The following is a 27,500-nucleotide window of genomic DNA, read 5'->3' as shown; positions in this document are numbered from 1 at the left end:
AAAAATCTAAAACTGACTGTCAGAACAATCCAAAAATACAGCAAAGAGGTGATTTGAGCGGCGCTGAGTGGCACGCAGCACTCAATCTCACACGGGAATGCAGAAGAGAAAGAAAAGCAGTCAGTTAATGCACCTTAAATACCAGGTTACACAAAACGCTCGGCGGTGCTGAGCACTTATTCACACCAAGGTGTTTCTGACTGACCACTCGGGCCTACGATGATTATATACTACACTTTAGCTGGAATATAATTGAGCCCTGATTTCTTTGCCTTTTTTTTTTACCCTTTGTCTTTTCCTTTCTTTAATTTATTTTACTTAGAATATCATTGATATTTGAAAGCATAAAGTTCGTACTTTTACTTTCAACTCCGGTTTTGAACTTACAGAGGATCAAACGGAACTTTTATTTTAGAATATCTATTAATTTATTCTCTACAATCTATTAATCTTTGAACTTTGTCATTTTAAATATTTCCATGTACATTTTTTCAAATGTTATCATTTTTAATGCAATTATTATGAATTTAATTTAATTCAATTTAATCAATTAATAGAAATGTAATCAGAATATAGTTCTCTCTCTCTCTCTCTCTCTATATATATATATATATATATATATATATATATATATATATATATATATATATTTTTTTTTTTTTTTATTAGCTCTTACTTTGGAATTCTTAATTTTTTTTAATTTATCGAAGTTCTCCAGTGCTTTTAAATTCTGGATTCTCATAGATGTAATGTGTTTTCTAGCAGCTAAGAGCAGTTCTGATATGTTTTGGTTGCTACAGTAGCGGCTCATTAACAGGGATTTGTACACCGCACGTTCCTTTGAGTTAATAAAGATCCATGGAAGGAGTCTCCAGTGTCAGAGGAAAAGCTTTAAGTTTCTCTGATATCTTCAGGACAGAGTAAAAATTCTTCGTGATTACATAGTGCAAAAATTGTGGATGCAGTACATGCAGTGCATAGGGGCACCACACATAGGGGGCGCCATTGAATGTAGTCTTTTTATTAGCATATTTTTTTACCCCTCTTTTTTTAGGGAGGGGGCGCCAGCCATGATCTTGCAAACCTCTCAGCTAATGTGCAGTCGCACCTTTTGCAACAGGACAATGTTTTTTTGACAATGGTCAAAAGAAGAAAACAGTTTATAGCTGCTGTAGCATAAGTGAGAACAGAAACTACGCACAGATGAATCTGTAGCGACAGATGAGCTTTTCCAGATTTTGCATGTATGATCCGTGGATTGGCCGGGACAGCTGTGCATCAGTATTCCACCCCATCTTCACTTCCGCAACATGACACAAACACGGAGGCTGGATTTTAAACGCAGTGGGGTGGGGGCAGTGTGTGTGTGTGTGTGTGTGTGTGTGTGTGTGTGTGTGTGTGCGCAATGGCTTTTCGTTAATCTGCACTACAGAAGACACTCACGCTGAGCTTTCACGCAAAAAGAAAAAACGTTTACTTAGGAGGAAACGCATGTGTCCTGTAGGTGGCTCCAAAGCATGACTGCACATCACTGGGCAGCAGATGTGCAGCACAGCTGGCTATGGGGTCAAACTTACGACGTCCTGATGTAGTAATATTTTTTCCATCCATTTTTACTAAATGTGAATGTGGCTTTAAGCCTGTGTGTGTGTGTGTGTGTGTGTGTGTGTGTGTGTGTGTGTGTGTGTGTGTGTGTGTGTGTGTGTGTGTTAGACGACAGAACGCCTCAGGCTAAGCATCCTCCACTGAGAGGATGAGCATGCACTTTAATGAAACCTCTACAGCCTCCTGATAAATTAGCATCTTTGGGACAGATGTATTTTGATGCCGTCTCTGTTTTCTCTCTGTCTTTTCTCTGACTTTGATTGAGTGTATCTGTGATTAAGAACATGTGTAGTTTTGTATGTTACAGTCTGTATGTTGGGAGAGTTTTTCAGCACAATAATATCAGTGAAAAGCACTGATGCAGCTACTGGTTGAAGTGTGAAGAGTGAAGACGGAGAAGGAGTGAAAAGCACACATGAGCTGTGTATAAGCTGTATATGAGCTGTGTATAAGCTGTTTATGAGCTGTACATGAGCTGTGTATAAGCTGTATATGAGCTGTACATGAGCTGTGTATAAGCTGTATATAAGCAGTATATGAGCTGTACATGAGCTGTATATAAGCTGTATATAAGCAGTATATGAGCTGTACATGAGCTGTATATAAGCTGTAAATGAGCTATACATGAGCTGTACATGAGCTGTATATAAGCTTTATATGAGCTGTACATGAGCTGTATATAAGCTGTATAGGAGCTGTACATGAGCTGTATATAAGCTGTATATGAGCTGTACATGAGCTGTATATAAGCAGTATATGAGCTGTACATGAGCTGTATATAAGCTGTATATGAGCTGTACATGAGCTGTATATAAGCTGTATATGAGCTGTACATGAGCTGTATATAAGCTGTATATGAGCTGTACATGAGCTGTATATAAGCTGTATATGAGCTGTACATGAGCTGTATGTAAGCTGTATAAGAGCTGTACATGAGCTGTGTATGAGCTGTATGGTCTGTATGAGATATATATGAGCTGTGTAGTAGCTGTTTATGAGCAGTGCATATGTATTGAATTAGTTGTATATGAGGTCTGTATATGAGCTGTCACTTTTCTGTGTATGAGCTGTTTGAGGTCTGAATGAGCGGATATGAGCAGTGTCTTAGCTCTATATGAGTTTTGTAGGAGCTGTGCCTTATTGGTGAATAAGCTGTGTATGACATCTGTATGAGTTTCATATGAGCTGTATATGAGCAGTGTATAAAATTGATATGAGCTGTGTACGAACTTTAAAATGAGCAATGTATGAGCTTTAAATGATCTGTATGTGTGTGAGCTGTATATGAGCAGTGTATAAGCTGTCTATAAGAAGTGTAGGAGCTGAACATAAGCAGTGTATGAGCATTATATGAACTGTATATGAGCAGTATAGAGGCTGTTGTCATACGTGTTAGTTTTCATTACACCTTTAGCAGACAAGCTCTCTTTCTCTCTTCTCTCGCTCCTTCCTCGATTTCCCTCTTTCTTTTGAGTCCCTCTCCCCCCCCACCTCTCTCGCTCTCTCTCTCTCTCTCTGAATTTAATTCACTGTTATTAATAATTAATCAATTAATAATTAATTAATTAATATACAGTGTTGCTCTCGCTCTCTCTCTCTCTCTCTCTCTCTCTCTCTCTCTCTCTCTCTCTCTCTCTCTCTCTCTCTCTCTCATTTTTATCCCGTTTTGTTTTCCCCCTGAGTAGCCCTCAACTTGCTCTGCAATGTTTTTGCCGCATTTGTTCGTTGTTGGCTGAAAATTTGCATCGAATGGCTTGGTTTTTTTTTCCTCTTCATTTTGTCCATGTACACACACACACACACACACACACACACACACACACACACACACACACACACACACACACACACACACACGCACACACTCCTTTTTCATTTTTCCCCATGCTGATGTGCTTTGTTTCTTTCATCACCTGTACTCTGAAAACACACACACACACATTCTCTCTCTCTCTCTCTCTCTCTCTCTCTCTCTCTCTCTCCTCTCTCTCTCTCTCTCTCTCCCTCCCTACTTTCTCTCTCTCTCTCACACACACACACGCACAAACGCTCGCGCGCATTGCCAAGCAGTGCTCCTAGCTAGAAGTGCGTCAAGGCTCCGACTGAACCGCGCGCAGCGCATCATCGGCAGCGCGCGCCGAGGGAGAGGCAGATAGAAAGCGAGCGAGAGGAAGGAGGAAAAAGAGAAAGAGTGTGTGTATGTGTGAGTGTGTGTATGTGTGAGTGTGTGTGTGTATGTGTGACTGCGTGTGTGTGTGTGCGCGCACCCGCGTGAGGATTGAACCCCGGGTTTATCCGCAGCTCTTTTTTTTTTTTTTTTTTTTTTTTGCTTTCATTCCCTCTTTTTTCATTTATTTTCCGTAAGGACGATGACTGCGCTTTTTCATGGGAACGGAGTTTGGTTTCTTCGTGTGAAAGTTTTTTTATATGTTTTTTATTTATAGATCTATATTTTTTTGTCCTTTTCTGGAACGCAGGTGACATTCCCTTTTTTTTTTCCTTGTGATCGACTCGAAATCATGGGTCACGACCCCCGGAAATTAGACGCCGCTTAATTAGCGGCGCACGTGCGCGACCGTCCGTGCGTCCTCCGCTTTAACTGCGCGCGCAGGCTGGGAGAGGAGCGCAGCGGCGGGGGTCCAGGTAGAGGTGAGAGAGGTGGCGGTAGAGGTAAAGGTGTTGGTGGTGCTGCTGCGTCCTAGCCATGGGGCTTTCTCCATCATGAGAGAGCCCCTCTGCGCGTACCCAGTGTCTGCGTTTCGACTCGGACGTGCGTCATGCGTCCTTGCAGAGCGGAGCGGCGGCCCGCGGGCGGCTTCGGCTCCGTCCACGTCTCCGTCTGGACCTCTCGGGTATGGATGTGGTCTCTGACTTTGGGATGTATCGCTGGATCGGTGTGGAGCTCTTCATCGTCCACCAGGTACACCGGGAACTCCATAGCACCCGCCGGGCGTCCTTTAGCGTCCACCTCGCACGCGCACTCAGAGCGGGACTCGCATGTCCTCCACTCGGCTCCAGTCTCCATCTACCGCTCATCAGCGTCTCTCCGGAGCGGACACGGTGAGTCTCTCAACCCCCTTTGGGCTTGCTCACTGACAGCTGGTAGTCTCATGCCTTCATCATTATCTTGACTTCTTCATCACATCTTCAGCGCTTCATACAGCTCCATGGATCGTCGTGCGATTTTGCTCTTCTCTTTGGAGGTGCATGTTTGTACGTTTGACTGGAAAGATGATTTCTGATCGAGCGATCTAATGGTGCGCTCTCGGAAATAAAGCTTTTCACCTTTGATACCTGTAGAGCACCTCTTACCTACAAAACTCATCATATAACATGTTCCTGAAACCTTCATCGAAGTTTTTTCAATAAAAGGTGTATAGATACTAAATATCTAGAAAAGCGTTCAAACCAGAGCCATTAAAGTGTCCCCAGTTCGATTCGGTTAGTCCAAAACCTGCTGAACTTATTCAACAATTGTGCTTTGTTTCTAAATTTTGCTCATCCTGTTGAAGGTGTTGACTAGGTGATGTGACAGTGCAGAAACGAAAAACCCAAGCGAGAGCTTTCCTCGTCCTTCACTCTCAAGCAGAAACCCTTTTTACTATAACGTACCTTGTAACGTTCCTAGTTCTCGATCTGCCTCAGATTCACAACTAGTCACGCTTTTCTTCTGTACTTCAGTGTCTTCCACGTGTGCGTGTACATTTATAGGTCCAAAGAGTTGGTTTCAAGGTGCAGTTCTGGTAATCCAGTACTGCTGATCCACCTCACAGCTGCTGTGATGCCTTCAGGTGCTGGTTGATTTTCAGGTCAAGTTTGAACGTCTGGAAAAGCTGATGGTGTAACGGTAATAAATCATTAAATATGATTATGTATTATATATATATATATATATATTTGGACAGTCAAATAAATGTTTTGTTAAGCGGTTTCATGGATGCTGTGGTGTGTTCAGTGGGTGCAATGGTGCGCTGCTAAAAAGTACTTTTTTTCATGTATACCTTTGGTACCACTTTTTTTTTTTTTTAGATATGTGCATCTCGAGTATCTTTATTAATTATCACTTTTTTACAGTCCACATGTGTAGATTGTATTATAATTGAATGTTACAGTAGAAATTTAACCAAGTACACAGAGGAAACAAGAGTATCGGTTAGTACCCTTTGTTCTTGGAGTACCTGGTACTTATTTGTGTATAGAACTGAATCATTGAATGGACGTGTCACACGTTCAATGTCTGGATGTGTTTTGTAATTTTTTTGTCTACAAAGTTTTGCGAATGTGATGGGGTGCTGTATTGAAAAAGGATAACGGTACCAAACAGTACTTTACCTTGTAGACCTTTAGTACCTTTAGTGAGGTATATTAGCCTAAAGATCTTGCAGTGTAAAATGTACTAAAATGTACTCATGCCTTAATGGTGCCAAATGAGACAGAAAGAAGTGTTCAGGAAGGTCACTTTGTCTCATGCTGTTTTCCAGATGTAGTCTGAATCCGTGACTCTTTATTCCACATTCTGGAAAGTCCTCGGGTTAATACGGAGTTGAATTGTGTGGTGGTGAGCAGGAAGCGAGGCTTATTCCAGCTGAGAGCCGGTTTCTGTGATCCCATTAGAACGGAAAAAAAAACGCTCTAATTTATTTCTTTAGAGTGATGTGTTGCAGCTTTTCGCACCTCATTGCGTTCAGGGTTTTTGTTTCTTGCAATTAGATCGGCTTATTTATCTCACACAGCGTCTTTACATCCTGTGTGTGTGTGTGTGTGTGTGTGTGTGTGTGTGTGTGTGTGTGTGTGTGTGTGTGTGTGTGTAATGGTATCAAACATTTAAATTCTGCTGCCTAATTAAAGGAAACAAACATGTCTTTGAGTTTGGGGTCACGCAGCAGTTTCTATCAGTTACTGATCATAAAATTTTCTCCACTTTCTTTCATTCATTATTTCATGATCTATTGAAGGGTTTAAAAATGAGTTAGATGTTTTTTACTAAATGGGTTCATAGTATCTCATTTTTATTTTAGTTAGTTTTGTTTTTCATTTCATTACTAATCAAACATTCAGAATTAATTCCTTATAAAATGCAGTTTGTATTATTTATTTATTTATTTATTTTCAATCGCCGCACATTTAAACCGAAACTCTGAACGCACTTAAATGGAGAAAAAGGAAAAACAGTCCTAATAGACTCATTATGTTAACAATGGAAATGTTTTGGCCACGAGCGTCCTGTCCTGCACAAACACTCATCTCCACTTATTTATTTCCTCTGTTTTCTGAAACCAGACATGCTCATGATTTTTTTTTATTTTTTTATTTTTTTTAGGGGGGTGGGGGGCAATAACGAGGTCATCTTGCTTTCAAAATTACACCACAACAATTTTAGAGAGAGAGAGGAGAGAGAGAGAGAGAGAGAGAGAGAGAGAGAGAGAGAGAGAGAGAGAGAGAGAGAGAGAGAGGGATGGATGGATGGATGGATGGATGGATGGATGGATAGATAGATGAAAAGAATAGAAAGATGGGGGGGGGCTGTGTGTGTGTGTGTGTGTGTGTGTGTGTGTGTGTGTGTGTGCATGTGAACAGTGTTTGTGTGTGTGTGTGTGTGTGTGTGTGTGTGTGTGTGTGTGTGTGTGTGTGTGTTCTTCCAGAAAGAATTTAGCTCCGAGGTGAAAATTATATCGGTTTTTATTTCTTTACACCACCTGTATGACTAAATAACACACACACACACACACACACACACACACACACACACAAACACACACACACACACACACACACACACACACACACACACACACACACACACACACACACACTTCTGTGCTTACAGAGAATAAAAGGTCTGGATTAGATTATGTTCAGGATTGTGTGTGTGTGTGTGTGTGTGTGTGTGTGTGTGTGTGTGTGTGTGTGTGTGTGTGTGTGTGTGTGTGTGTAAGCAGATGGATGACCCAATAAAGCAGGCTTTTGTTTAGAGTTCAGAGGATGACTGCGAATGTGGTGTAGCTCTGCTGGGTCTTAAACTCCTCATTCTCGTCCTCCTTCTCATCCTCCTCTACTTCTTTTCTCTTTTTCACAGTTCATGTCCTCAAATCCACAGGATTTGGTGAAGCCTTTAACCAACTAACGTACTAACTAGAAACTAAATAATAACTGAAAATAATAATTAGTGAAAAAAATGTATTTATTTATTTATTTATTTAATTAAATAGTAAAAAAGACAAAATTCAGTTTTTCCTCTTAACGTCAACATGCTGTGTTTCTATAAACTGTCAAAATATTTACAAAAATAATGCAAGTTTATGGTTTTCAGCAAAAATTTGATAAATAGATAAATACATTTAATTAATTCATATTATTATTATTCTTTTTTTTTTTTAAGAAAAGAGTAAAAATTTCAGGGTGTGAATCTGCTGTGTTTCACTGAGTAAAGAAGTAAATTGCATTTGAGTTCAGCTCCACTTTTGTGCTTGACCTTTAGCCAGACTAGCTTTCCTTCTCTCCTTCATTCCCTCTTTCCCTCTTTCTTTTGGATTTTTTGAAAGGGCAATAAAAGGATAAAATGAATCTGACTTTCAAAACTTCAGTAAAAAAACAGTTTTTAAAAAGCGGACTAAACCCTTTTAGCCAAACTAAAGATCTTCATAAAAATGTCCGAAATAAAATAACGAATGCCTCCGAGATTTTTCTTCACTTCAGCACTTTTTAAATAAAATCTGTTTTTTATGGATCATAATAATCCAGTTTAAACATGTCGAGCAAACAAACACACACAAACCCGATTTAAATCAAACATATTCATAAATAAAAATAAAAAAGGATCAAACATCCCAGGCTTGTTTGGGGGCGATAAAGGAGCTCTTTTAAAGGGATAAATAAAATGATCAGGAAGTAAAAGAAATCGTAGTTTTGTTCAGGTTTAGCATTCGCACCTTCAGAACACACACCTGACATTTAAGGGGAAGAAAATGTGAAAAAAATATATATATATTTTTTTAATGGATGTGAAAAATGTTTAAAAAAAAGGTTGTGGGGGAGGAGTTGGGAGGAGTTTTGTGTGCATGGGCGGGGCTAACGGGTACACGGGTGGGGCTAGGGTAATTATTATTATTATACTTAACTATATTGCATTATTTGCCATAGAACTGTATGGATGAACTTTCCAGCTGTTTTATAATCGAAATGAATTCTGTTCTCCTGTAATTGTTTAATCGTGTTTAATTAGAACGAGATTGTGGGTTTTTTTTAAGCGCTCTCTCCTTATCAAGCTTGACAGAAGCACTAAATCATAATTGCAGTAATTGCCCCGCCATTATAATCCCGATTAAGAAAAATTTAATGTAAAAAGAAAAACACACAGGACATTTAATGCACCTATTATCAATAGCATTTGCTTTAGAAAAGAAAAGAGTATAAAACCCACTTTCTCCTTAACTTATTATCACGCTCCGTCACACACTCCGCTCCGAGCTCGTGTGTGTACGCTCTGATTACCAGTCCGGCCGTCTGCTGATGTCCGTGATTGACTCACGATGCGTAAGAGTACAATTCTGTTATATTACAGTGCAGGAAGTCACTTTTCACTTCGGAACTTCCTGAACTTTCTGAAAGTGCTGCCTGGATGTGTGTGTGTGTGTGTGTGTGTGTGTGTGTGTTATTGGAGTTTCCGTGAAGGCCTCACAGCTTTAGGAACATTACACTTAACCAGGTTAAGAGCAGGTTGAAGCCGGCATGGGCCTTCACCGAAAAACGCCGCCGCATCATCTCACTGTGAAATAAAACTCAGATCAAAGCAGATTTTAGATCCGTGTCCTCGGGATAGGGATTATTAGAAACGGCGAGCACGGGGCGGAGTGCCAGATAACGGGATTTTTACCGAGCCTGTGAGAGAGAGAGAGAGAGAGAGAGAGAGAGAGAGAGAGAGAGAGAGAGGTGGAGAGAGAGAGAGAGAGAGAGAGAGAGAGGTGGAGAGAGAGAGGTGGGGAGGGAAAAAATGAGGAAAATCCTAAGAAGGCATTAAACATATATATTTATATACAAATACATACATACACATTTAAAAAATAATCATCTCCTCACACTTGAAGTTCCAGGAAGCTCATGGCATAAAGTGTTTTATTCCTCTTATACCACAACTAATCAGCTATTAGTGTTTTATGTAGTACATGTGCGATTTCTATCCGATTATAGCTACATTTAGTGCTCTCAATTACTGTACGTTACTGTATTGCGTCATCGCGTCCGATCTTCTGTCCTGAACAAAGCACTGGAACTGGGAACTCCTTCCATGAATGTGAAATACTTCATTATCAACTATCACACTGTTGTCTGCCGTCCAAATGCCTTTTACTATAGAAAACCATCGAATAAACCACCAGCTACTGATGTTGTAAATAAATAAACACCTTCTAGTCAATACCTTTGGAGACTTTGCAGCTGGAGACCAACAGTCTAAAGATCCATGAAGTTACTGAGCAACTAATGCCATGTCCACACTTATACGTTTTTATTTTAAAACATGTCTTTTTCTTTACCTTTGCATTCCGTCCACACGGGACGGCATTACGTAGCTTTTCAGACGAAAACGCCGTTTTCAAATTATGATGCGGATTAGTGTAAGCGTAGCCTCAAGGACTTTGAGGATGGATTTGGACTGTAATTAATTTAACAGTCTTCTACAATGGTTCAGCACCACAGGTTGCATGAACAGTTCCGCATCTAAGTACCAGTCACTAAACAGTAAAACCTCAACAATCATGGAATTGTAATGGCTGGGCATTTGGTGTTGAGAATGAGGATGAGATCTATTTTTAGTCTGGTTCCTCTCAAGGTTATGTCTCAGGGAGGTTTTCATGCCACAGTTGCCACTGGCTCATTTATTAGGAATAAAAAGAAACAAACTTATAGGCACTAAACTTATAAACTCTTATTCAACTTTATAAAATGCTCCTCTCTGTTAAACTGCTTTGAGACAACGTCCATTGTTAAAAATGCTCCACATCCACAATGAATCTACATATGATTTGAATTGAACCTTTTGACCAATCAGAATCCAGAATTACGTTATTATCATGTTCCTTACCAGTTCCTCCCTCAAGTGGCTATACAGAACATCCTTGCCTACTCTGTTTCCTCCCTTTTTTGATCATGTTGTTGTTTGTGTTTGGGGGAAAATCGTAACACTCCATGGAACATGCATCTGCTCACGTAACGCCTCCCTGTAAAAAAAAAAAAAAAAAAAAAAAAAACACAACCGGACAACGTGCAGTGATCTGACTAAACCCTTGCACATAACCGAGTTCTTTGATGGCACGACGTCGGTTTAAATATACAAATAATAACGAAGCGGTGAACATTCCCTTGTAAGACCTGACAGATGAACGCGAGACGGCACACACCGCATACGCTTTGTTTATTCAGTGCACCTGTTAGCAGGAGCACAGAGAACCGGGGGCTTTGCTTGAGACTCCCGAGTTCACGTCTGGGATCAACGGGTCTTCTTCCTCGCAAATGCGTTTGACGAGGCGGCACGTCGATCAAAACACACTTGATAAGAATTTCACTTTTTTCCCCCGCAAGCTGCTCAATGAGCAGAGGAAAATATTCCCTTCCCGAGTTCTGGAATCGGACTGAGCTGGTGCTTATTCATTTATTTTCTTTGAGCAGCTCTGACGCTTTCAAATGCACTTCGGAAGTGACTTTTACAGGGCCTTGGGCACCGAACACCCAAAATATAATCATTGCAACCATCGTAAAGTTGTTTTGAAGTTCCTATATATGGATGGAATCTTAAGTGTCAGACCAGATAATCTTCAGGATACTTTCCAGTTCCTCAATAAAACGGCAAGCTGTGTTTGAGTACCCGAGTACCTGTGGAAAGGAAATAATACAGAATCCTAATCCTGAATACTGCGCTACCACCACCATGCTTCACCGATAGAGGCAGATTTTATGTTGGAGACTCAAGACTTCTTTGTGTAAGCGCTGTATATGAGAAACAAACATGACCCTTGGAAATGTCTGAACGTCTCTAATGCTAAGAAGGATGACTTTAGAGCTAGTGCTGGAGTTTATTAGAGCAGTTGGAGAAGATGAGGGCTTGAAAGAGAGACTGATATCATCTTGATTGTAATTATTAGTGTAGGATCTGCATCACTCCACTGCCCACTGCAATCATCCAAACTGCCGTTTTCACGAGCGAATCTTTTACAACATCCAATTACTAGTTGCGCGGAAACACAAACACAGCGCGAGCGCGTTATAAAAGCGCATGGTGTCAGATACAACGGCAGACGGCATGAGGATCTTTTTTGCAATCCGAAGTGCGTTTTCACCTACAGGTGTTTGATGGCGGTGAACCAGCTAATGGCTAGTTGATAGGATCGTCAAGCTCGAGAGGTCATCGAGATAGCTGCATTCCGTGGCACTTCAGCTCCGCTCGGTGTCTAGTGAGTGGGAAATGACTCACTCCTCCTGCCCCTGCTATTGACTAGCGCTCATCCGAGCAGGAGCAGATGAAGCATTTCCTGTTCGCCCCGGCTCTGATCCGGAAGCTACAAGCCGCCTAAGAACTTAGAATGTGTCGAGCATTTCAATTTATAGAAGGCCAGTGCTTTTTTTGCCAACTCATGGAAGTGTTCGATCCTGTGGGTAAAGTTTGTGTTCCAAACAATCTTGAATGAGTATAACATCTAAAGAAACAGCCATTCATGATTTTATCGCTGCCTCGTAGTATGAGCTGCTTGTGTAGTGTTTACATTTCAGCTAGAGTCTTTCCCTTTACTAGAAATATAACCCATGCAACACTGTCACCATAGCACTATTCTTACCAGTGCTAGCTTATCCCTGACACGTCTGACACGGAGGGCTTTGAAAAGTCAAATTCTTTCTTCACATATCCCAGAGCAGCATGATACATCTCCTCTGGAGCTGAGAGGGTTAAGGGCCTTGCTCAAGGGCCCAACAGTGGCAGCTTGGCAGTTCTGGATGGGCAAACAAAAATAAAATAGATACAAATCCATTTTAAGTTGAAACAAACTTCATGTAGGAACTTAAGTTGTGATCGGGGCACTGGAGGAACGTCACTGGGGAAATCATTGAAGACACTTTAAAGCTTGTTAAAGCATCAGATATAGTTTATGTAAAATCCCAATGATCCGTTTTCTACTGTGATTTGTGTTGTCGCTGAAATCTCATCGTCACGCGCGCACATGGAAAGTTGTGGTCTGGCTCATGATAGAAGTGGTAGAAAAGGCATTACCTGGCATTCAGCCGGAGCTCTTTATTTACTCCACGCTGCCGAGCTTCTGCTAAAAGCTCCCTGCATTTGAATAAAACCCAAAGAGTCGCATCGGTGAGGTCGCTTTCGAGCGGCTGCGAGTTTATTATCAGCCAGAACAAAGAAGGCCGAGCCGCTGTTCCACTCGAACGCTACGAGATGACAGAAAATCTCCAAGTGGTCACAGATGTTATCTGTGCTATTTTTCCTCTTCATCACCTCCCTCTATCACACCTACTTCTCACATATGTTCCCTTTTTTATGGGTTACTAACAGAACGCTCGGAAATGAAAATGAAACAGCACTGCTATTCTCAAAATCTGATGTGGAGACTTAAGGTGTTTGGACACTCTGGCTTTGATCTGCGTCATGAAAAGCACGATTCCGCTTCTCATTCGCAGAGCAGAAACAGGAAATTCTGAGAGAAGAAGCTTGAGCTGCAGACAGGATTCATGATTTTACAAAAAATTACTGTCATTGATTTAATAGTAACTGTATACAGTAAATACGCACTGTTGCAGGGTTTAGGGGTTTTTACACATTTGTGCCACCAATCACCTGCTTACAATTACCGCATTTGGCAGACGCTCTTATCCAGAGCAACTTACGAGGTGGTAACAAAAAGTTTCGAAACTACAGTAGCTCCATTTACAAAAAAACACTTTATTTATCTACGTTTACACACTATTACCTTCAAAATAGTCCCCTTTCATGACAATGCAGCGCTTCCAGCGTTCCTGCCACTTCTGGAACGTGTCCTGGGAGTGTTCTTTTCGAAATGTGTGTGAAGCACCTTCTGTGTTTCGCGCCGGATCTCAGCAATAGTGTCAAAGCGGTGGACTTTAAGCTGGATCTTCATCTATGGGAAGAGTGTGTAGTCCACAGGAGCCAATTCTAGCGAGTAGGGTGGCTGCGGAAGTGAGAACATGTTGTTTACATGTAAGGAAAAGCTCGGTGACAGGGTGCACTCGTGGTCAGAACAGCACCAGCTGCACAGGACGATGTCTTTTGGCACACTGACTTATGAAGGTTGGTGCTTCCTGTGACTGTGTGTGCAGCCTTGTGCTGCTATCTGTTGGTGTGTTACAAAACTAGTATCAGAACTTTTTCCACCTTGTACAATTATCCCATTTATTCACTTGAGCAGGTAAGGGGTTAAGGGCCTTGCTCAAGGGCCCAGCAGTGGCAGCTTGGTGGTGCTGGGATTTAGACTTCAGCCTTTGGATTTGGACTTTAAGAATTGAAAAATGGCTTCACTGATGTGTAATAGAGCACAGATTTGGATCTTGCACTTTTGGATCTTGCACCTTGTAACTATTTGTAAACTCTTGTGAGAAGTTAGCAGCTTTGTGTCGTTCTTAGGTTATGTTACAGAACCACACACAGTTATTATAAGGAGGCGTGGATATTGTAGCCAGAGCGAGAGCAAGAGCGTAATGAGGTTAATGAAGGAAAAACTGAAGTCCCAGGATGATGCAGTGCAGCTATACGACTCTGGGTTACACAAGAGACAGCTGGGCCAGTTGGCGAGCTATGAGATGAAAAGCACCTTATTAGCAAGAAAGTTGAAGTTTTGGAAGCAGAGTGCACAAATGAGGAGGTTCCTGGTGTCTCGGTTCTGTCTTTCCCACTTCTTGGCAGAACATCAAGTAGAGGAATGGTGTCTATTTTCAGTTTTTAGATGTTTATGAAAAACCCAACAATGTACAAACAAGAATAGAAACACATACAGGAATGTAGACATTTCTTCCTACTGATCTTCTGGATGTTTGTGAATTAAGGCATAGTTTCCTATCTGCATTAAAGCCTCGCAAAACTAACCTTAATAGAAGCCGTAGCGTCCTGCAGCACATCCCGCAGCACATGACGGCCTCAGGAAGACCCATGATTACGATCTGACAAACCGCACGGCCTCGTAATCAAGTGTCCGTCACCTCGGCTCGGCGCCGGTCGTGCTCTCAGGAGCCGGGATAAGATAGAGCGCTGCCACTCTGAAAATTAATGAGCTGCCACACCGGCTGATGCCCCGTTATCTCACATGTCCCTTTTGTTTGATGCGGTGTATCGGTGGGAAGTCAGAGCTCGGGAAGAAGGAAGCGTCACGTCCGGATGGGGGATAAAACTTTTAAAAAAGAACCACACAAAGCAAAAACATATTGCGAGTGCCCCGGAGTTTAGAAAACACTCCTCGAACTCAAGATAATGAGGCGTCATTTGGAGCTCCTGGACACCCCTACTGGTTTCTCCCTACCTCTATTTGATGGTTTAAATTTTCAATTCCAGAAGATGGACCATTATGCAGCGAGTGCGTGTGCATACACTGGAGCTACTTAATTACCAGCCAATAGCAGAGCTAATTTATTCCCTCCCGCTCACTCTTGGGACTGTGTTAGAGTTTATACACTTAATCATGGACCATGGTTTATTTCACACACTTCCCGGCCCTAGGAGTCACACCTTCAAGGGCCTCGTGGGGGTTTTCACTGGATACGTTCTTTACAGATTGTTCTGGCTGTTACACTGATTTTCCTCAGCTGAAAAACAAAAACCTATTCCATCATGTCCCTGCATATAATGTGCACGTTCAGTTTTTTTTCAGCAGTAATGTTCTAGAGTTTTCATTTCCCAGCGTTCCAGGAACCCGAATACTTTAAAACTAACAAATAATAACTCTTGCTGTTGATAATAAACAGGATGTTATTAATATTTACGATTGTGATTAAACTGTAAAGAATATTGAATTATACACATTTGCACATTTGTTTGAGCATCTGAGACAATTATTTATTTAACTATGATAATAATGTAATGTGAAAGGTTTGCAAGATCGTGTATATACATACGGTATATGGAGAAATTATCAGGACCAACAAAAATGTAGGGACACAATAATATAGGATGTATGTAGATGCAGTAGCATTTGAATTGTCCCTTCACTTGAACCCTGTGCACAAAGCCAGCTTCATGAAGATATGCTTTACATGAGTTGGAGTGGAAGATCTCCTGAAGATCAGCTTTGGGATGAATTTTTCACACTGACTCCACCCCAGGTCTCCTCACCCTAACTACATCAGTACCTGACTAGACTAACACCCATGTAGCTGAATGAATCGCAACAAATCTCCACAAAAAACTGGTCTTCCCAGAAGAGTGAAGCTTATTGTAACAGCAAATGAGGACCAAACGTGGATGGGATGTTCAAAAAGAAGCACATACCAATCTCATAGTCAGGTGTCCACAAACTTGTCCATATTATGTAGGTTTTTAAGCGACCAGGATTTTTTTCTTTTCGATGCTTTATTTCAAATTGAGTACGTTTGTACCTTTTTCTTGTAGAAATTTAAAAAGAAGATGTACTGTAGGAGTTATGCTGTGTGAGCAGGGGATTTATGCATTTACTCAAGAACAGGAACGGTGTATTCCACCACTGATCATTTGGTAAACACAAAGTGAGTGTTCAAAAGCCGGGAAAAAGAAACGCCAGCTTTCATAAATATTCATGTGTTCTTGGCTGAAATTCAGCTGCATTGTGTAAAATCCTGTGTGTGAAACACCAAAACAAATCTGTAAAGGTGTCTGGTTCTGTTTTTGTGTGGACGTGAAGGAAGCCTCAGTCACAGCATGCTGTTTTTCCACAGGCCAGTTCTTTCCCCCCAGTCTGGTAGCATGGCAGAGAGGCATCATGGTAGAGTGGCAGCATGGCAGAGTGGCTTTAGCTCCACTCCAAAAGCCTTAAACACTGCCCCTTTGCAACCTCTTTCATAAGCCAACAATAGAACTCAGTGTCATTACATTTTCTTTTCTTTGAGGAACATGGTTGGGGAATATTACCAAGCCCCGAGAGTTATTTTCTTTGTTCTCTCTTTGTCTTTTTTCTCAGTCTCTGTCTCAGGCACTGCAGTAAATGATTCAACAGCAGTGTATCCTGTAGTTTTATTCACTCACACACACACACACACACACACACACACACACACACACACACACACACACACACACACACACACACACAAACACACACACACAGAGGCTAGCAGGAACTAGAAACAGAATTGTTTTATATTAAATTTCATCCTTATTGTCTTACAGGATAGAGATGACTTGAAAACAATCTCGAAACAGAGACACAGTCACTGAAATCTTTGTGTTCAGGGGCATTCAGTGTGTTTTTGCACTTTTTGCAAACACATAGCATGTGGGCACATAAACAATGTCCATTAGACTTATGTATAGTACATTAGACAGTTATATAGTGTAAAGTAGATCTTGGACAGGTATATAGCATACATTAGACAGGTATAGTGCCCAGATATTGTATATTAAACAGGTATATAGTGGACATTAGACTGATCTGTTTGATCTGTTTGACCATTTTTATAAAAAGAAATTAATAATTATGAAAGGGGCGAAATTTAACCTTTAAACCAACACACATTTATTTTACGATGTCCTTCCATTACTCAGATCTAAAAATAAAAAAAAATCCGGAAAAAAAATATTTTAATCCATAAATATTTGTTTTTACTAATGCATCAAATCCGCTGTGATGCACACATCCGGCAATTAAAACGGTCCGGGTGGAAACAAAGCCAAAGTTCCGTTTGGTGTTCTGACGATTTACGCCATTTAAAACTTATGCAATGTTTTAAAGCAATAATTACTTTAAAACATTTACAAAAATATTTTTACGAGCTGCCCTGTCATCTGTCATCCCTGTCATCATCTAAAAATGTAGACAGGTTTGTGTAAGTAAATTGCACGGGAACCTGGTATTTCGATGTTCTATTTTTCACGTGTTTAATGGACATGAACAAGTTCTTTGAAAAACATCTATGATCTTTAAAACATCTATTTTTTATGCTTTATTTTGAGGATGGATTCACTAATATTTAACATACATTTGCATCCATAGTTGTAGATGCTAATGTGGATTAGAGTATAAAAAAAACTTTTTTTAAGGTACATTTAAAACAGATAAAAATGTGAAAATAAGTTGCCATTAATCACGAGTTACTCACGACAATCATGCGATTAATCGCCATTAAATATTTTAATCGATTGACAGCCCTAATGAATAAATAAATATACATATATATATATATATATATATATATATATATATATATATATATATATATATATATATATATATATATATATATATATATATATGAGTAAACTAAGACTGATTATCATGAATCAGAAAAATGTGGACAGTTTTTACAGTTTCAGTGAAGGACATTAGGCATGTGACTCCATCGCATCTTCATATTCAACATTGTCCCTGTGTCTGAGGTATGCAGAAGAGGGCAGACAGCAGTCTCCTCCGAGTGTGACCTCGAAAACAGCATGAGTGACCGTAGGGAAGTGGCTGTGAACCTGCAGTGATAGCTGAGGTACGCTAGGAAAGAGTTTTGTGGCCTGCAGTGATAGCTGAGGTACGCTAGGAAATAGTTTAGTGGCCTGCAGTGATAGCTGAGGTACGCTAGGAAAGAGTTTTGTGGCCTGCAGTGATAGCTGAGGTACGCTAGGAAAGAGTTTAGTGGCCTGCAGTGATAGCTGAGGTACGCTAGGAAAGAGTTTTGTGGCCTGCAGTGATAGCTGAGGTACGCTAGGAAAGAGTTTAGTGGCCTGCAGTGATAGCTGAGGTACGCTAGGAAAGAGTTTTGTGGCCTGCAGTGATAGCTGAGGTACGCTAGGAAAGAGTTTAGTGGCCTGCAGTGATAGCTGAGGTACGCTAGGAAAGAGTTTTGGGGCCTGCAGTGATAGCTGAGGTACGCTAGGAAAGAGTTTAGTGGCCTGCAGTGATAGCTGAGGTACGCTAGGAAAGAGTTTGGTGGCCTGCAGTGATAGCTGAGGTACGCTAGGAAAGAGTTTTGTGGCCTGCAGTGATAGCTGAGGTACGCTAGGAAAGAGTTTAGTGGCCTGCAGTGATAGCTGAGGTACGCTAGGAAAGAGTTTTGTGGCCTGCAGTGATAGCTGAGGTACGCTAGGAAAGAGTTTTGTGGCCTGCAGTGATAGCTGAGGTACGCTAGGAAAGAGTTTAGTGGCCTGCATTGATAGCTGAGGTACGCTAGGAAAGAGTTTTGTGGCCTGCAGTGATAGCTGAGGTACGCTAGGAAAGAGTTTTGTGGCCTGCAGTGATAGCTGAGGTACGCTAGGAAAGAGTTTTGTGGCCTGCAGTGATAGCTGAGGTACGCTAGGAAAGAGTTTTGTGGCCTGCAGTGATAGCTGAGGTACGCTAGGAAAGAGTTTTGTGGCCTGCAGTGATAGCTGAGGTACGCTAGGAAAGAGTTTTGTGGCCTGCAGTGATAGCTGAGGTACGCTAGGAAAGAGTTTTGTGGCTTATAGGCAAGAAGGCAGAAATGCGACAAAAATATAAATCCATTTGCGGTGGCAGTTTAATGGGACGAGATCTCCTGGGAAATCTAGTGAAATGAAGAAATGCGAATCGGAAACGGAGGACGCTCATGCTGAAAGGAACGATGAACATAAATTCACCATTTTCTGTTCACAGGCTTTGTTTATGAGAAGCTTGGATATAAAAATCCGGCTTTATTTATTTATTTTTTTTGTAGGAAAAGACGGGTTTCTGTGCCACAATGGCTGCTTTAGCGCTATGGCCGCTTTCCTGAGACGCTGATCTATTTTCATATTCCTAGCTCGAGTGGCCATGTAAAATATCCCTTTGTGTGTGTGTGTGTGTGTGTGTGTGTGTGTGTGTGTGTGTGTGTGTGTGTGTGTGTTTAAAAAAGAGGCGCTGAATGAAAGCAATTTTTATTTTTCTTCATTGTTTCATTTCTCTTTCCGAGGTGTGAAATTTTAATTGAATAGTCGAGCTTGGGGAAGGCTAATGGCTTTCTCACTCCCACTTAAACAAGCCTTTTTGTGTGTGTGTGTGTGTGTGTGTGTGTGTGTGTGTGTGTGTGTGTGTGTGTGTGTGTGTGTGTGTGTGTGTGTGTGTGTGTGTGACTTAAAGGTTTGCTCATCATTTTGCAATGGTGACTTTACTTAATGTACTCACTGGCATAAAAAGTGTTCGCCGTATTCCTCCTTTTCCATCTCCATAAATTACGTTGCCGAAGGAACATGGCGATGGATGTAATGGCTTCTGACAGACAGCCATTTGCTCTCGCAGCCTCATAAAAGTGTGTGCGGCGACTTTAAATTGATTTTCCTTGTTTTCCCTTTCATTGGGCGGAGTGGCTTACACTCGACTTACACCCGGCTGCTCGCGAGTCTCACCACCGACTCCCTCTGATGTTCTTTTTTTCTCTTTGCAACCCTTTTTATTTTTGATCACATCCAGCAGTTTCATCACTCCACACTCAGAACATCAAAACAGTTATCATCAAAACAGTCGTGTCGCGTCTTCGCGTCGATATCGCTAAAACAGCGCTCAAACGACGCGTTAGCACATTTTATGTACTGTGTAATAACTCAACATGACTTTCTTTAGAGTTTTTGTTTCTTTCGTTCTTTCTTTTTGCTCAGTATAACTGAGGATTGACTTCTGTACCACAGAACACGTGCTAGATTTTGTAAAATTTAACTCGAGAACCTTAAGTGTGTCTTTCATATCTTCTCACGTGGAATTATTGAAAAACAAAAAATTAATCAAACTGGTATAATTTTCACAGCATTCTCAAATTCTGGATTCTGATTGGTTCTTTAACAGCAGCTGTGACAGGAGCACATACAGCATGTGCTTCTTTTTGAACATTCCATTCCATATTTAGTCTTCATTCCCTGTTATAATAACCTCCACTGTTCTAGGAAGATGTTCCACTCAATTTTATAGATATTTGTGCTGTGTTAGTAAAGTCAGGTACTGATGTAGTTGAGATGAAGTTAGGAGGTCTGGGGTCCAGTCAACCGTCATTCATCCCAAAGGTGTTCACCAGGGTTAGAGCTCTATAGCAGGACATCTTCCACCAAATCCAACCCATTTAAAACATATCTATTTGCACTTCTGGTTAGATGCTAAGTGCATTTCATTGGCCTTGTACTCTAAACAATGACAACATTTAATCTAATCTAATCCAATCTAATCTAATGCTGGAAGCAGGGTTGGGTCTCCTAATTGTCACCAAAGACGTTCTCCAATTTTGTGGTAATATTTTGGGGAGGAACCACATCCAAGTGGTAAAGTCAGGGGTCCAATACTTTTGCATGTAGATTAATGCACTTGTTCTTATTGTTTTAATTTTTTTTTAAGGATCTTCCACAAAAAGATTATATAAATGAATCATTAGCTTGGATGAGATATGGTTTAATTGCTGTAATTGTTATGCAGGAATAAAACCCATCAGAACTAATCGGTAACGGAGAGGTAACAGTTACACCTTTGGGATAAATGTGTACACAAACTCCGCTGTGGCTGAACAAATCTCCACAAATCTCCACAAACACACTCGAAAATGGTGCTCAGAAAGTTCATGCGCATCTTATAGGAGTCAGGAGTCCACTGTCCACCAGGTGTACACTATTATTACTACACACATTGTAATATCAGTATGTTATCAGTGCATCGTATCAGCTGGTCATCAGACGTTCAGAAGGTCAGAGTTATTGTTAACTGTAAGCTCACGCTTTTGAGCAGAAGGACGGCGTAGCGTCGGTGTCCGCGAGCGATCCGATCTCTTTGTCGTTTGTTTGTGAGGGCTGGTTAAAATGCAGACGAACGCACAGACTCTGCCCCAGCCGGGGTCTGCTGGGGATTCCAGTGAAAGGTCATCTAAATGCAGCTCAGATGAGTACGGCCACATGGCTGAGCGTGAGCCAAGTACAGCTAAAAGACTCGGTGTTACACAGAAATAAAGAGCGAGTTCCACACGGAGAGACAAAAGCAGGCCAGATCCTTTACCAACCGCAGTCATGTAGCTCCAGTGTGCCGTGTGAATGTTACATACTTAGAGTTTAATCAGAATACTGAGAACCCTGACTTCTTCACATCACCCTCACCAGGGCAACAACACACCAGGGCATATTTACTGCTGCAGTAGTGTTTTACCAAATATATTACAGTGAAATAAATGTAGTCTTTTAACCGAAAATCTTTCCTTTAATTCAACATTTTTATATTTTTACTTTCAAACTTCTTAGTACAAATCTGCTAGTGTTCTTCTCTCATTTAGCCAACATACATGCAGTAGTCATTCACATGGGAACAGGACAGCATCCAATCAAATCAACTAGTTTAATGTCTAATCATTTCAGTCTACCGTCCAATCAAATCAACTAGTTTAATGTCTAATCATTTCAGTTTAGCGTCCAATCAAATCAACTAGTTTAATGTCTAATCATTTCAGTTTAGCGTCCAATCAAATCAACAAGTTTAATGTCTAATCATTTCAGTTTAGCGTCCAATCAAATCAACTAGTTCAATGTCCAATCATTTCAGTTTAGCATCCATTTAAATCAACTAGTTTAATGTCGAATCATTTCAGTTTAGCGTCCAATCAAATCAACTAGTTCAATGTCCAATCATTTCAGTTTAGCATCCAATCAAATCAACTAGTTCAATGTCCAATCATTTCAGTTTAGCATCCGATCAAATCAACTAGTTCAATGTCTAATCATTTCAGTTTAGCGTCCAATCAAATCAACTAGTTCAATGTCTAATCATTTCAGTTTAGCGTCCAATCAAATCAACTAGTTCAATGTCTAATCATTTCAGTTTAGCGTCCAATCAAATCAACTAGTTCAATGTCCAATCATTTCAGTTTAGCGTCCAATCAAATCAACTAGTTTAATGTTTAATCATTTCAGTTTTGCGTCCAATCAAATCAACTAGTGAATTAAACACTGTTTTTAAACGACCTGCACTCACATATGGTAAATTTTTGTTATAAGGTTTAATGAACACTTTATAAAGTGTTTTGTTCTTCAAGTCATAATCGTACACTATAAAGTGTCACATTTTTGTCCATAAGTCATTGTAACAACATGTGTATTGACGTATTAAATGGTATTATAACATTTATAACAATTTGGGAATTTTGGGTTATTATGAATTTCACAGTGTTTTTACGGTCATTTGTGGCGTAAAAAATGTTTTTAAAAAGTTAAGATACATATCTTATTTTAAGATGAACAATTGATAAGAAGAAATACATTTAATTAATAAATAACCAAATGAGCAGAATTTGTTACAATTCCAGTCCTTCGAATAGAATTCAATATCGTTTCATATAAAATATATATATTTATTTATGTCTCTATGAGAAAGTGTTTTGTCGTCCATCATTCCTGGTCTCTGAGGGCAAATAAATTAAGGCTCCATGACTTTTTGATAGCCTACAAATTAAGTGTAAGATAAACGATTTGTGGCTCGGAGAATTTGTTACAGCGGCGTACAGGAGAAATGTTTCCGCTCTCCATCTCGGACTTGAGATTGAGTGTTGAATTTTTAAACAGAGTGGAATTAGTATGCTTCCTGAACTGCGCCGCGGGCTCCAGGCTGCAGCGCTCGGCTGAAGCTCTGAGTAAAAAAAAAAAGAAAATAATATTCAGGCGTCTGCGCATGTTTAGGTGTGAACCGGTGCTGAAAGTGCTGTGTGGATAACAGCTTTCCCTGCTGCAGGGGAACACAAACACCTCCCACATTCCTCATCCTGCTGGCGTGCGGCTCGGGAAGCGCAACCCGAGAGACCAACACCCCCGTCCCACGCCTCGCCCTCCTCCCGATCCGCTCGCTCGCTCCCGGCGTTCCGACACGACGCTCCGACACGACGCTCCGACACGACGCAGTTAAAGGCCTTCTATTAGATTTGTATCATCAAAGGGAATTATTGACTGTAAATGGAAGCAGAAAGCTTTTCCCCTGGGCTTCATCTCTACTCTGTTTTAATCAGACCGCACTTCCTCAGTGCTGATGAAATGAGCTGCGGGAATGACGTGACCACTTTCTCTCTCTCTCTCTCTCTCTCTCTCTCTCTCTCTCTCTCTCTCTCTCTCTCTCTCTCTATCTCTCCTACTGCCTTCTTCTCTATCCTCCAGTCTCTTTTTCTATTCTTCTGTCTCTCTTTCTGTGTCTCTCTCTACTACTGCCTTCTTTTCTATCCTCCTGCCTCTTTTTTATCCTCCTGTCTCTCTCTGTCTCTCTCTGTCTCTCTCTGTCTCACTCTCTCTCTCTCTCTCTCTCTCTCTTGCTCTCTTTCTCTCTCTCTCTCTTCTACTGCCTTCTTCTCTATCCTTCAGTCTCTTTTTCTATTCCCCCCCCCCCCCCCTCTCTCTCTCTCTCTCTCTCTCTCTCCTACTACCTTCTTCTCTATCCTCCAGTCTCTTTTTCTATTCTTCTGTCTCTCTCTCTGTCTCTCTTTGTCTCTCTCCTACTGCCTTCTTTTCTATGCTCCTGTCTCTTTTTATCCTCCTGTCTCTCTCTGTGTCTCTCTGTGTTTGCCGCCTGCTTGCTGAAGGAGGCGAGTCGCCTGGTAACATGACGCTTCTTTTTTTATATGAATAAAGAGTCTATAAGGAATTGTATGTAGAAAAGGGACTGAGATAAAATCAAAGGTTATAATCATGTTATTATGCATTAGTATGAATAACCCTTTCACATGGTGTAACTGTAGAAGATCCGTATGGCAAAGTTGATGTTCTGTCCGTTTGGCTAAACAGTTATTAGCTTTAGTCTCGCCTGCAATACACACACACACACACACACACACACACACACACACACACACACACACACACACACACACAAACACTCACACTCTCAGTGTTTATCCTGGAGACAAATCGAAATCACAGAAGTTTTTGAACTCTGAAAAGACAAATACATTGAACAATGTGTGATTAAGTGTGAGCTGCAGTTAGCGAGCTGGTTTTTAATCAGAATCATTAAGAACTATATTGCAAAGTATGTTTTCACTTAAAAGGGATTTGTTTTGGCAACAGAAGCTTCCAGTAATACATTTTTATAAAAGATAAATAAAATAAATAAATTAAAATAATATAAAAAGTTGCATTGCACATATTTTTTATAAAAAAAAATGTTATGTAGATATTTTTTTTTAATTATATATATAATTTTATTTATATATTTATATTTATTTTAGTTTTGGATACTATTCATTCATTTTTCATTCATTTTCTCCCGCTTATCCGTAATTCGGGTCGCGGGGGCAGCAGTCTAAGCAGGCCCCCGCCTTCGACTGCTGCCCAATCCTCACAGCACCGTCCCTTACGGTCCCTCCTGCAGGTGGTGAGCCCACGGGAAGGCGGCCCCACGTCACTCCGACGTCACGGATCTTGATATTTTCCCCGTAAGGGACCCCCGGAGCATAGAGGGTTAAGGGCCTTGCTCAAGGGCCCAAGAGTGGCAGCTTGGCGATACCGGGGCTTGAACCCCAGACCTTCCGATCGGCAACCCAGCGCCTTAACCGCTGGAGCCACCACTCCCCCCCCATTTTCTGGATACAATATTATTATTATTTATTTTATTTTTTTGGATACTATATTTATAAAAAAAAAACAATTATTAATGTAGATATTTTTACACCTTTGTTAAAGCAATATAAATTATTCGTCATAACTTACTGAAAATGTAAGCGGTGTGTCTGAAGTGCGTTTCTACTGATATTGAAGCTTTTGGTGTTAAACTCATGTTGCCTTTTTCCAATGATATTCCTCCTTTTATTGTTTATTTCTCATTTTATTTCTCCAGTTCGTCAAATTCATCTTGCACGGCGACCCATTCATCAAAATTACATTAATCGCAATAAAAGTCAAATCATTCATGTAGCTCTATCATTAGAAAACATCTACAGCTGCTACAGATGTGTATATGGTGGTGCATTAATTTAGAACGCTACCTGTGTGTTCAGCGGTTTGAACACACACCTTCCAGCCAATCAGAATCCAGGATTCAGACAGATCCTGGTGTCTCTATACAATGTGTGGACACCTGATGCATGAGATTAGTATGTGCTTCTTTTTCATCGTCCCTTTCCACATGTCTGTTAGAATAGGCTCCACTCTTCTGGGAAGATGTTCTACTAGATTTTGTGGAGATACATGCAGCGAGGGGAGGAGGCCTGGGGTGCAGTCAGCGTTCACATTCATCCCAAAGATCTCCAGATCTTTTACTCCAACCAATGTAAAGCAGATCTTCATGGAGCTGGTTTTTGTGTTCAGGGGTATTGTTGTGCTGGTGCTGGAACAGGTTTGGGTTGAAGTGAAGGGAGAATTTCATGCTACAACATCCAAAGGCATATATATATATATATATATATATATCAAGCGCAGTGATCATAGAAGCGTTTTAATTTCCTCGGACTTGAAGCAGCTTCAGTCTGACCGTCTGCATTATTGATCCATCAGTCAGCGTTGAGTTTCTTTTTGTCTCTGACCCTCAGGAGAATAAGACGATTTCAGTCGTCCTGTTTAACTGATCCGTCTGCCTTTATTCAGCATAACCTTGAAATGCGCCTGTCATCCGAACTGCCCCAGCTCATCTGGGCCAAGTGCAGGCTAATTTTTAACTTCTGCTAGGGATCTTTAGAGGCGCCGGCTGATGAACGAGATCGAATTTCACGCAACCTTTTTTTTTTTTCTTCTGGTTAAAATCATTTTGTTTATTTTTTGCCTGCTAGGATTCTGTTGCTAGCAAAAAAAACCCCCACAAAAAACAGATGCACCTGTGTACCTTTTATGTGACGTGTTAGTTCAGAGTGATCACCTTTAGACACTAAAGCACACGGTTTGACTTTTCCGATTGTAAAAAAAAAAAAGATCATGAATATATGCTAATTTCCTCGCTGCTGTTTCGTGTAGCTCTCTTTCACTAATCTGGTATTTCGAGCTGCTTTTAAATTTCGCCGTTGGCTGCGACATGCACATCGTGTCTTTGATTTCTCTCTCTTTTATTCTGCGCTTCGTATACACACACACACACACACACACACACACCACACACACACAAACACACACACACATACACACACCTGGCAGAAAGACTGAGAGATTTGCATCCTTTATTTCACTCTGCCAGCTCACCGTGCCGTGTCTCAAATTATTTCCCTTTAAGTCCAAACTTCTTCTCAGCAGCTTTTAGACTGTAAAAGCGTCTGGTGTAAAGACTTCCCACACAACAACAGCATGCAAACCCTGGTCACGAGGTCCAACAGCAGCTCTAACACTTTTATTAATTAAATAATTAATTAATTAATTAATGCCTGTTTCTATAGCAACAGGGATTTATACAGCTCCATATAAACATAAAGTACATGAAAGGAGTCTCCAGTTCCAGAGCCAGTGCTCTAAATTACAGCATAGAACAGAAAAATAAGCTTTTTCTCTTCTTTTTACGATATGTAAAAGAATCCATGAAAATTATTTCCACCTCTGCAACACCGCGATATCTGTAGATTTCTTTTGTAATTTTCTTATTATCCGATTATCCGATAATGAAGACATGGCGCGCCTCGATCGTTTTCCTCGCCGGTCTAAATGTGAATGTCAGTCGTCTGCAGCGTCGCGCTCCACACACACACACACACATGGTGATTTATCTGTTGCCGGCGTTAACGTGATGGCAGACATGCCCTCGCTGTCCTCTTTGTCACGGCGCAGGCGGCGTCCCCGCGGGCGAGCAGCCTGTTCGGGGCCCGAG

The 27,500-nt window shown here is 40.9% G+C and overlaps 2 protein-coding genes across 8 annotated transcripts in view; one reads left to right on the top strand and one right to left on the bottom strand.

Annotated features, from left to right (window-relative positions):
- The window catches only part of nrxn3a (neurexin 3a), a 299,346-nt gene that overhangs the window by 184,995 nt on the left and 86,851 nt on the right, over positions 1 to 27,500 (top strand). The gene's annotated exons all lie outside the window — the stretch shown is intronic.
- On the bottom strand, positions 3,651 to 8,197 carry LOC310731473 (uncharacterized protein). Its single transcript, XM_083551155.1, has 2 exons — positions 7,379 to 8,197; positions 3,651 to 7,309 (listed from the first exon to the last, which is right to left on the bottom strand). The coding sequence occupies exon 2, from the start codon at positions 4,628 to 4,630 to the stop codon at positions 4,325 to 4,327; it is 306 nt and encodes a 101-aa protein (XP_083407281.1). The 5' UTR covers positions 4,631 to 7,309; positions 7,379 to 8,197; the 3' UTR covers positions 3,651 to 4,324.

Source organism: Silurus aristotelis (assembly GCF_946808225.1).
Source record: "Silurus aristotelis genome assembly, chromosome: 9".
Lineage (NCBI taxonomy): Eukaryota > Metazoa > Chordata > Actinopteri > Siluriformes > Siluridae > Silurus > Silurus aristotelis.
This window is presented reverse-complemented; position numbering and strand designations above follow the sequence as displayed.

Bases quoted from the DNA above. Each gene is read 5' to 3' on its own strand.
- LOC310731473 (XM_083551155.1), bottom strand. From the start codon at position 4,630: ATGGAGACTGGAGCCGAGTGGAGGACATGCGAGTCCCGCTCTGAGTGC.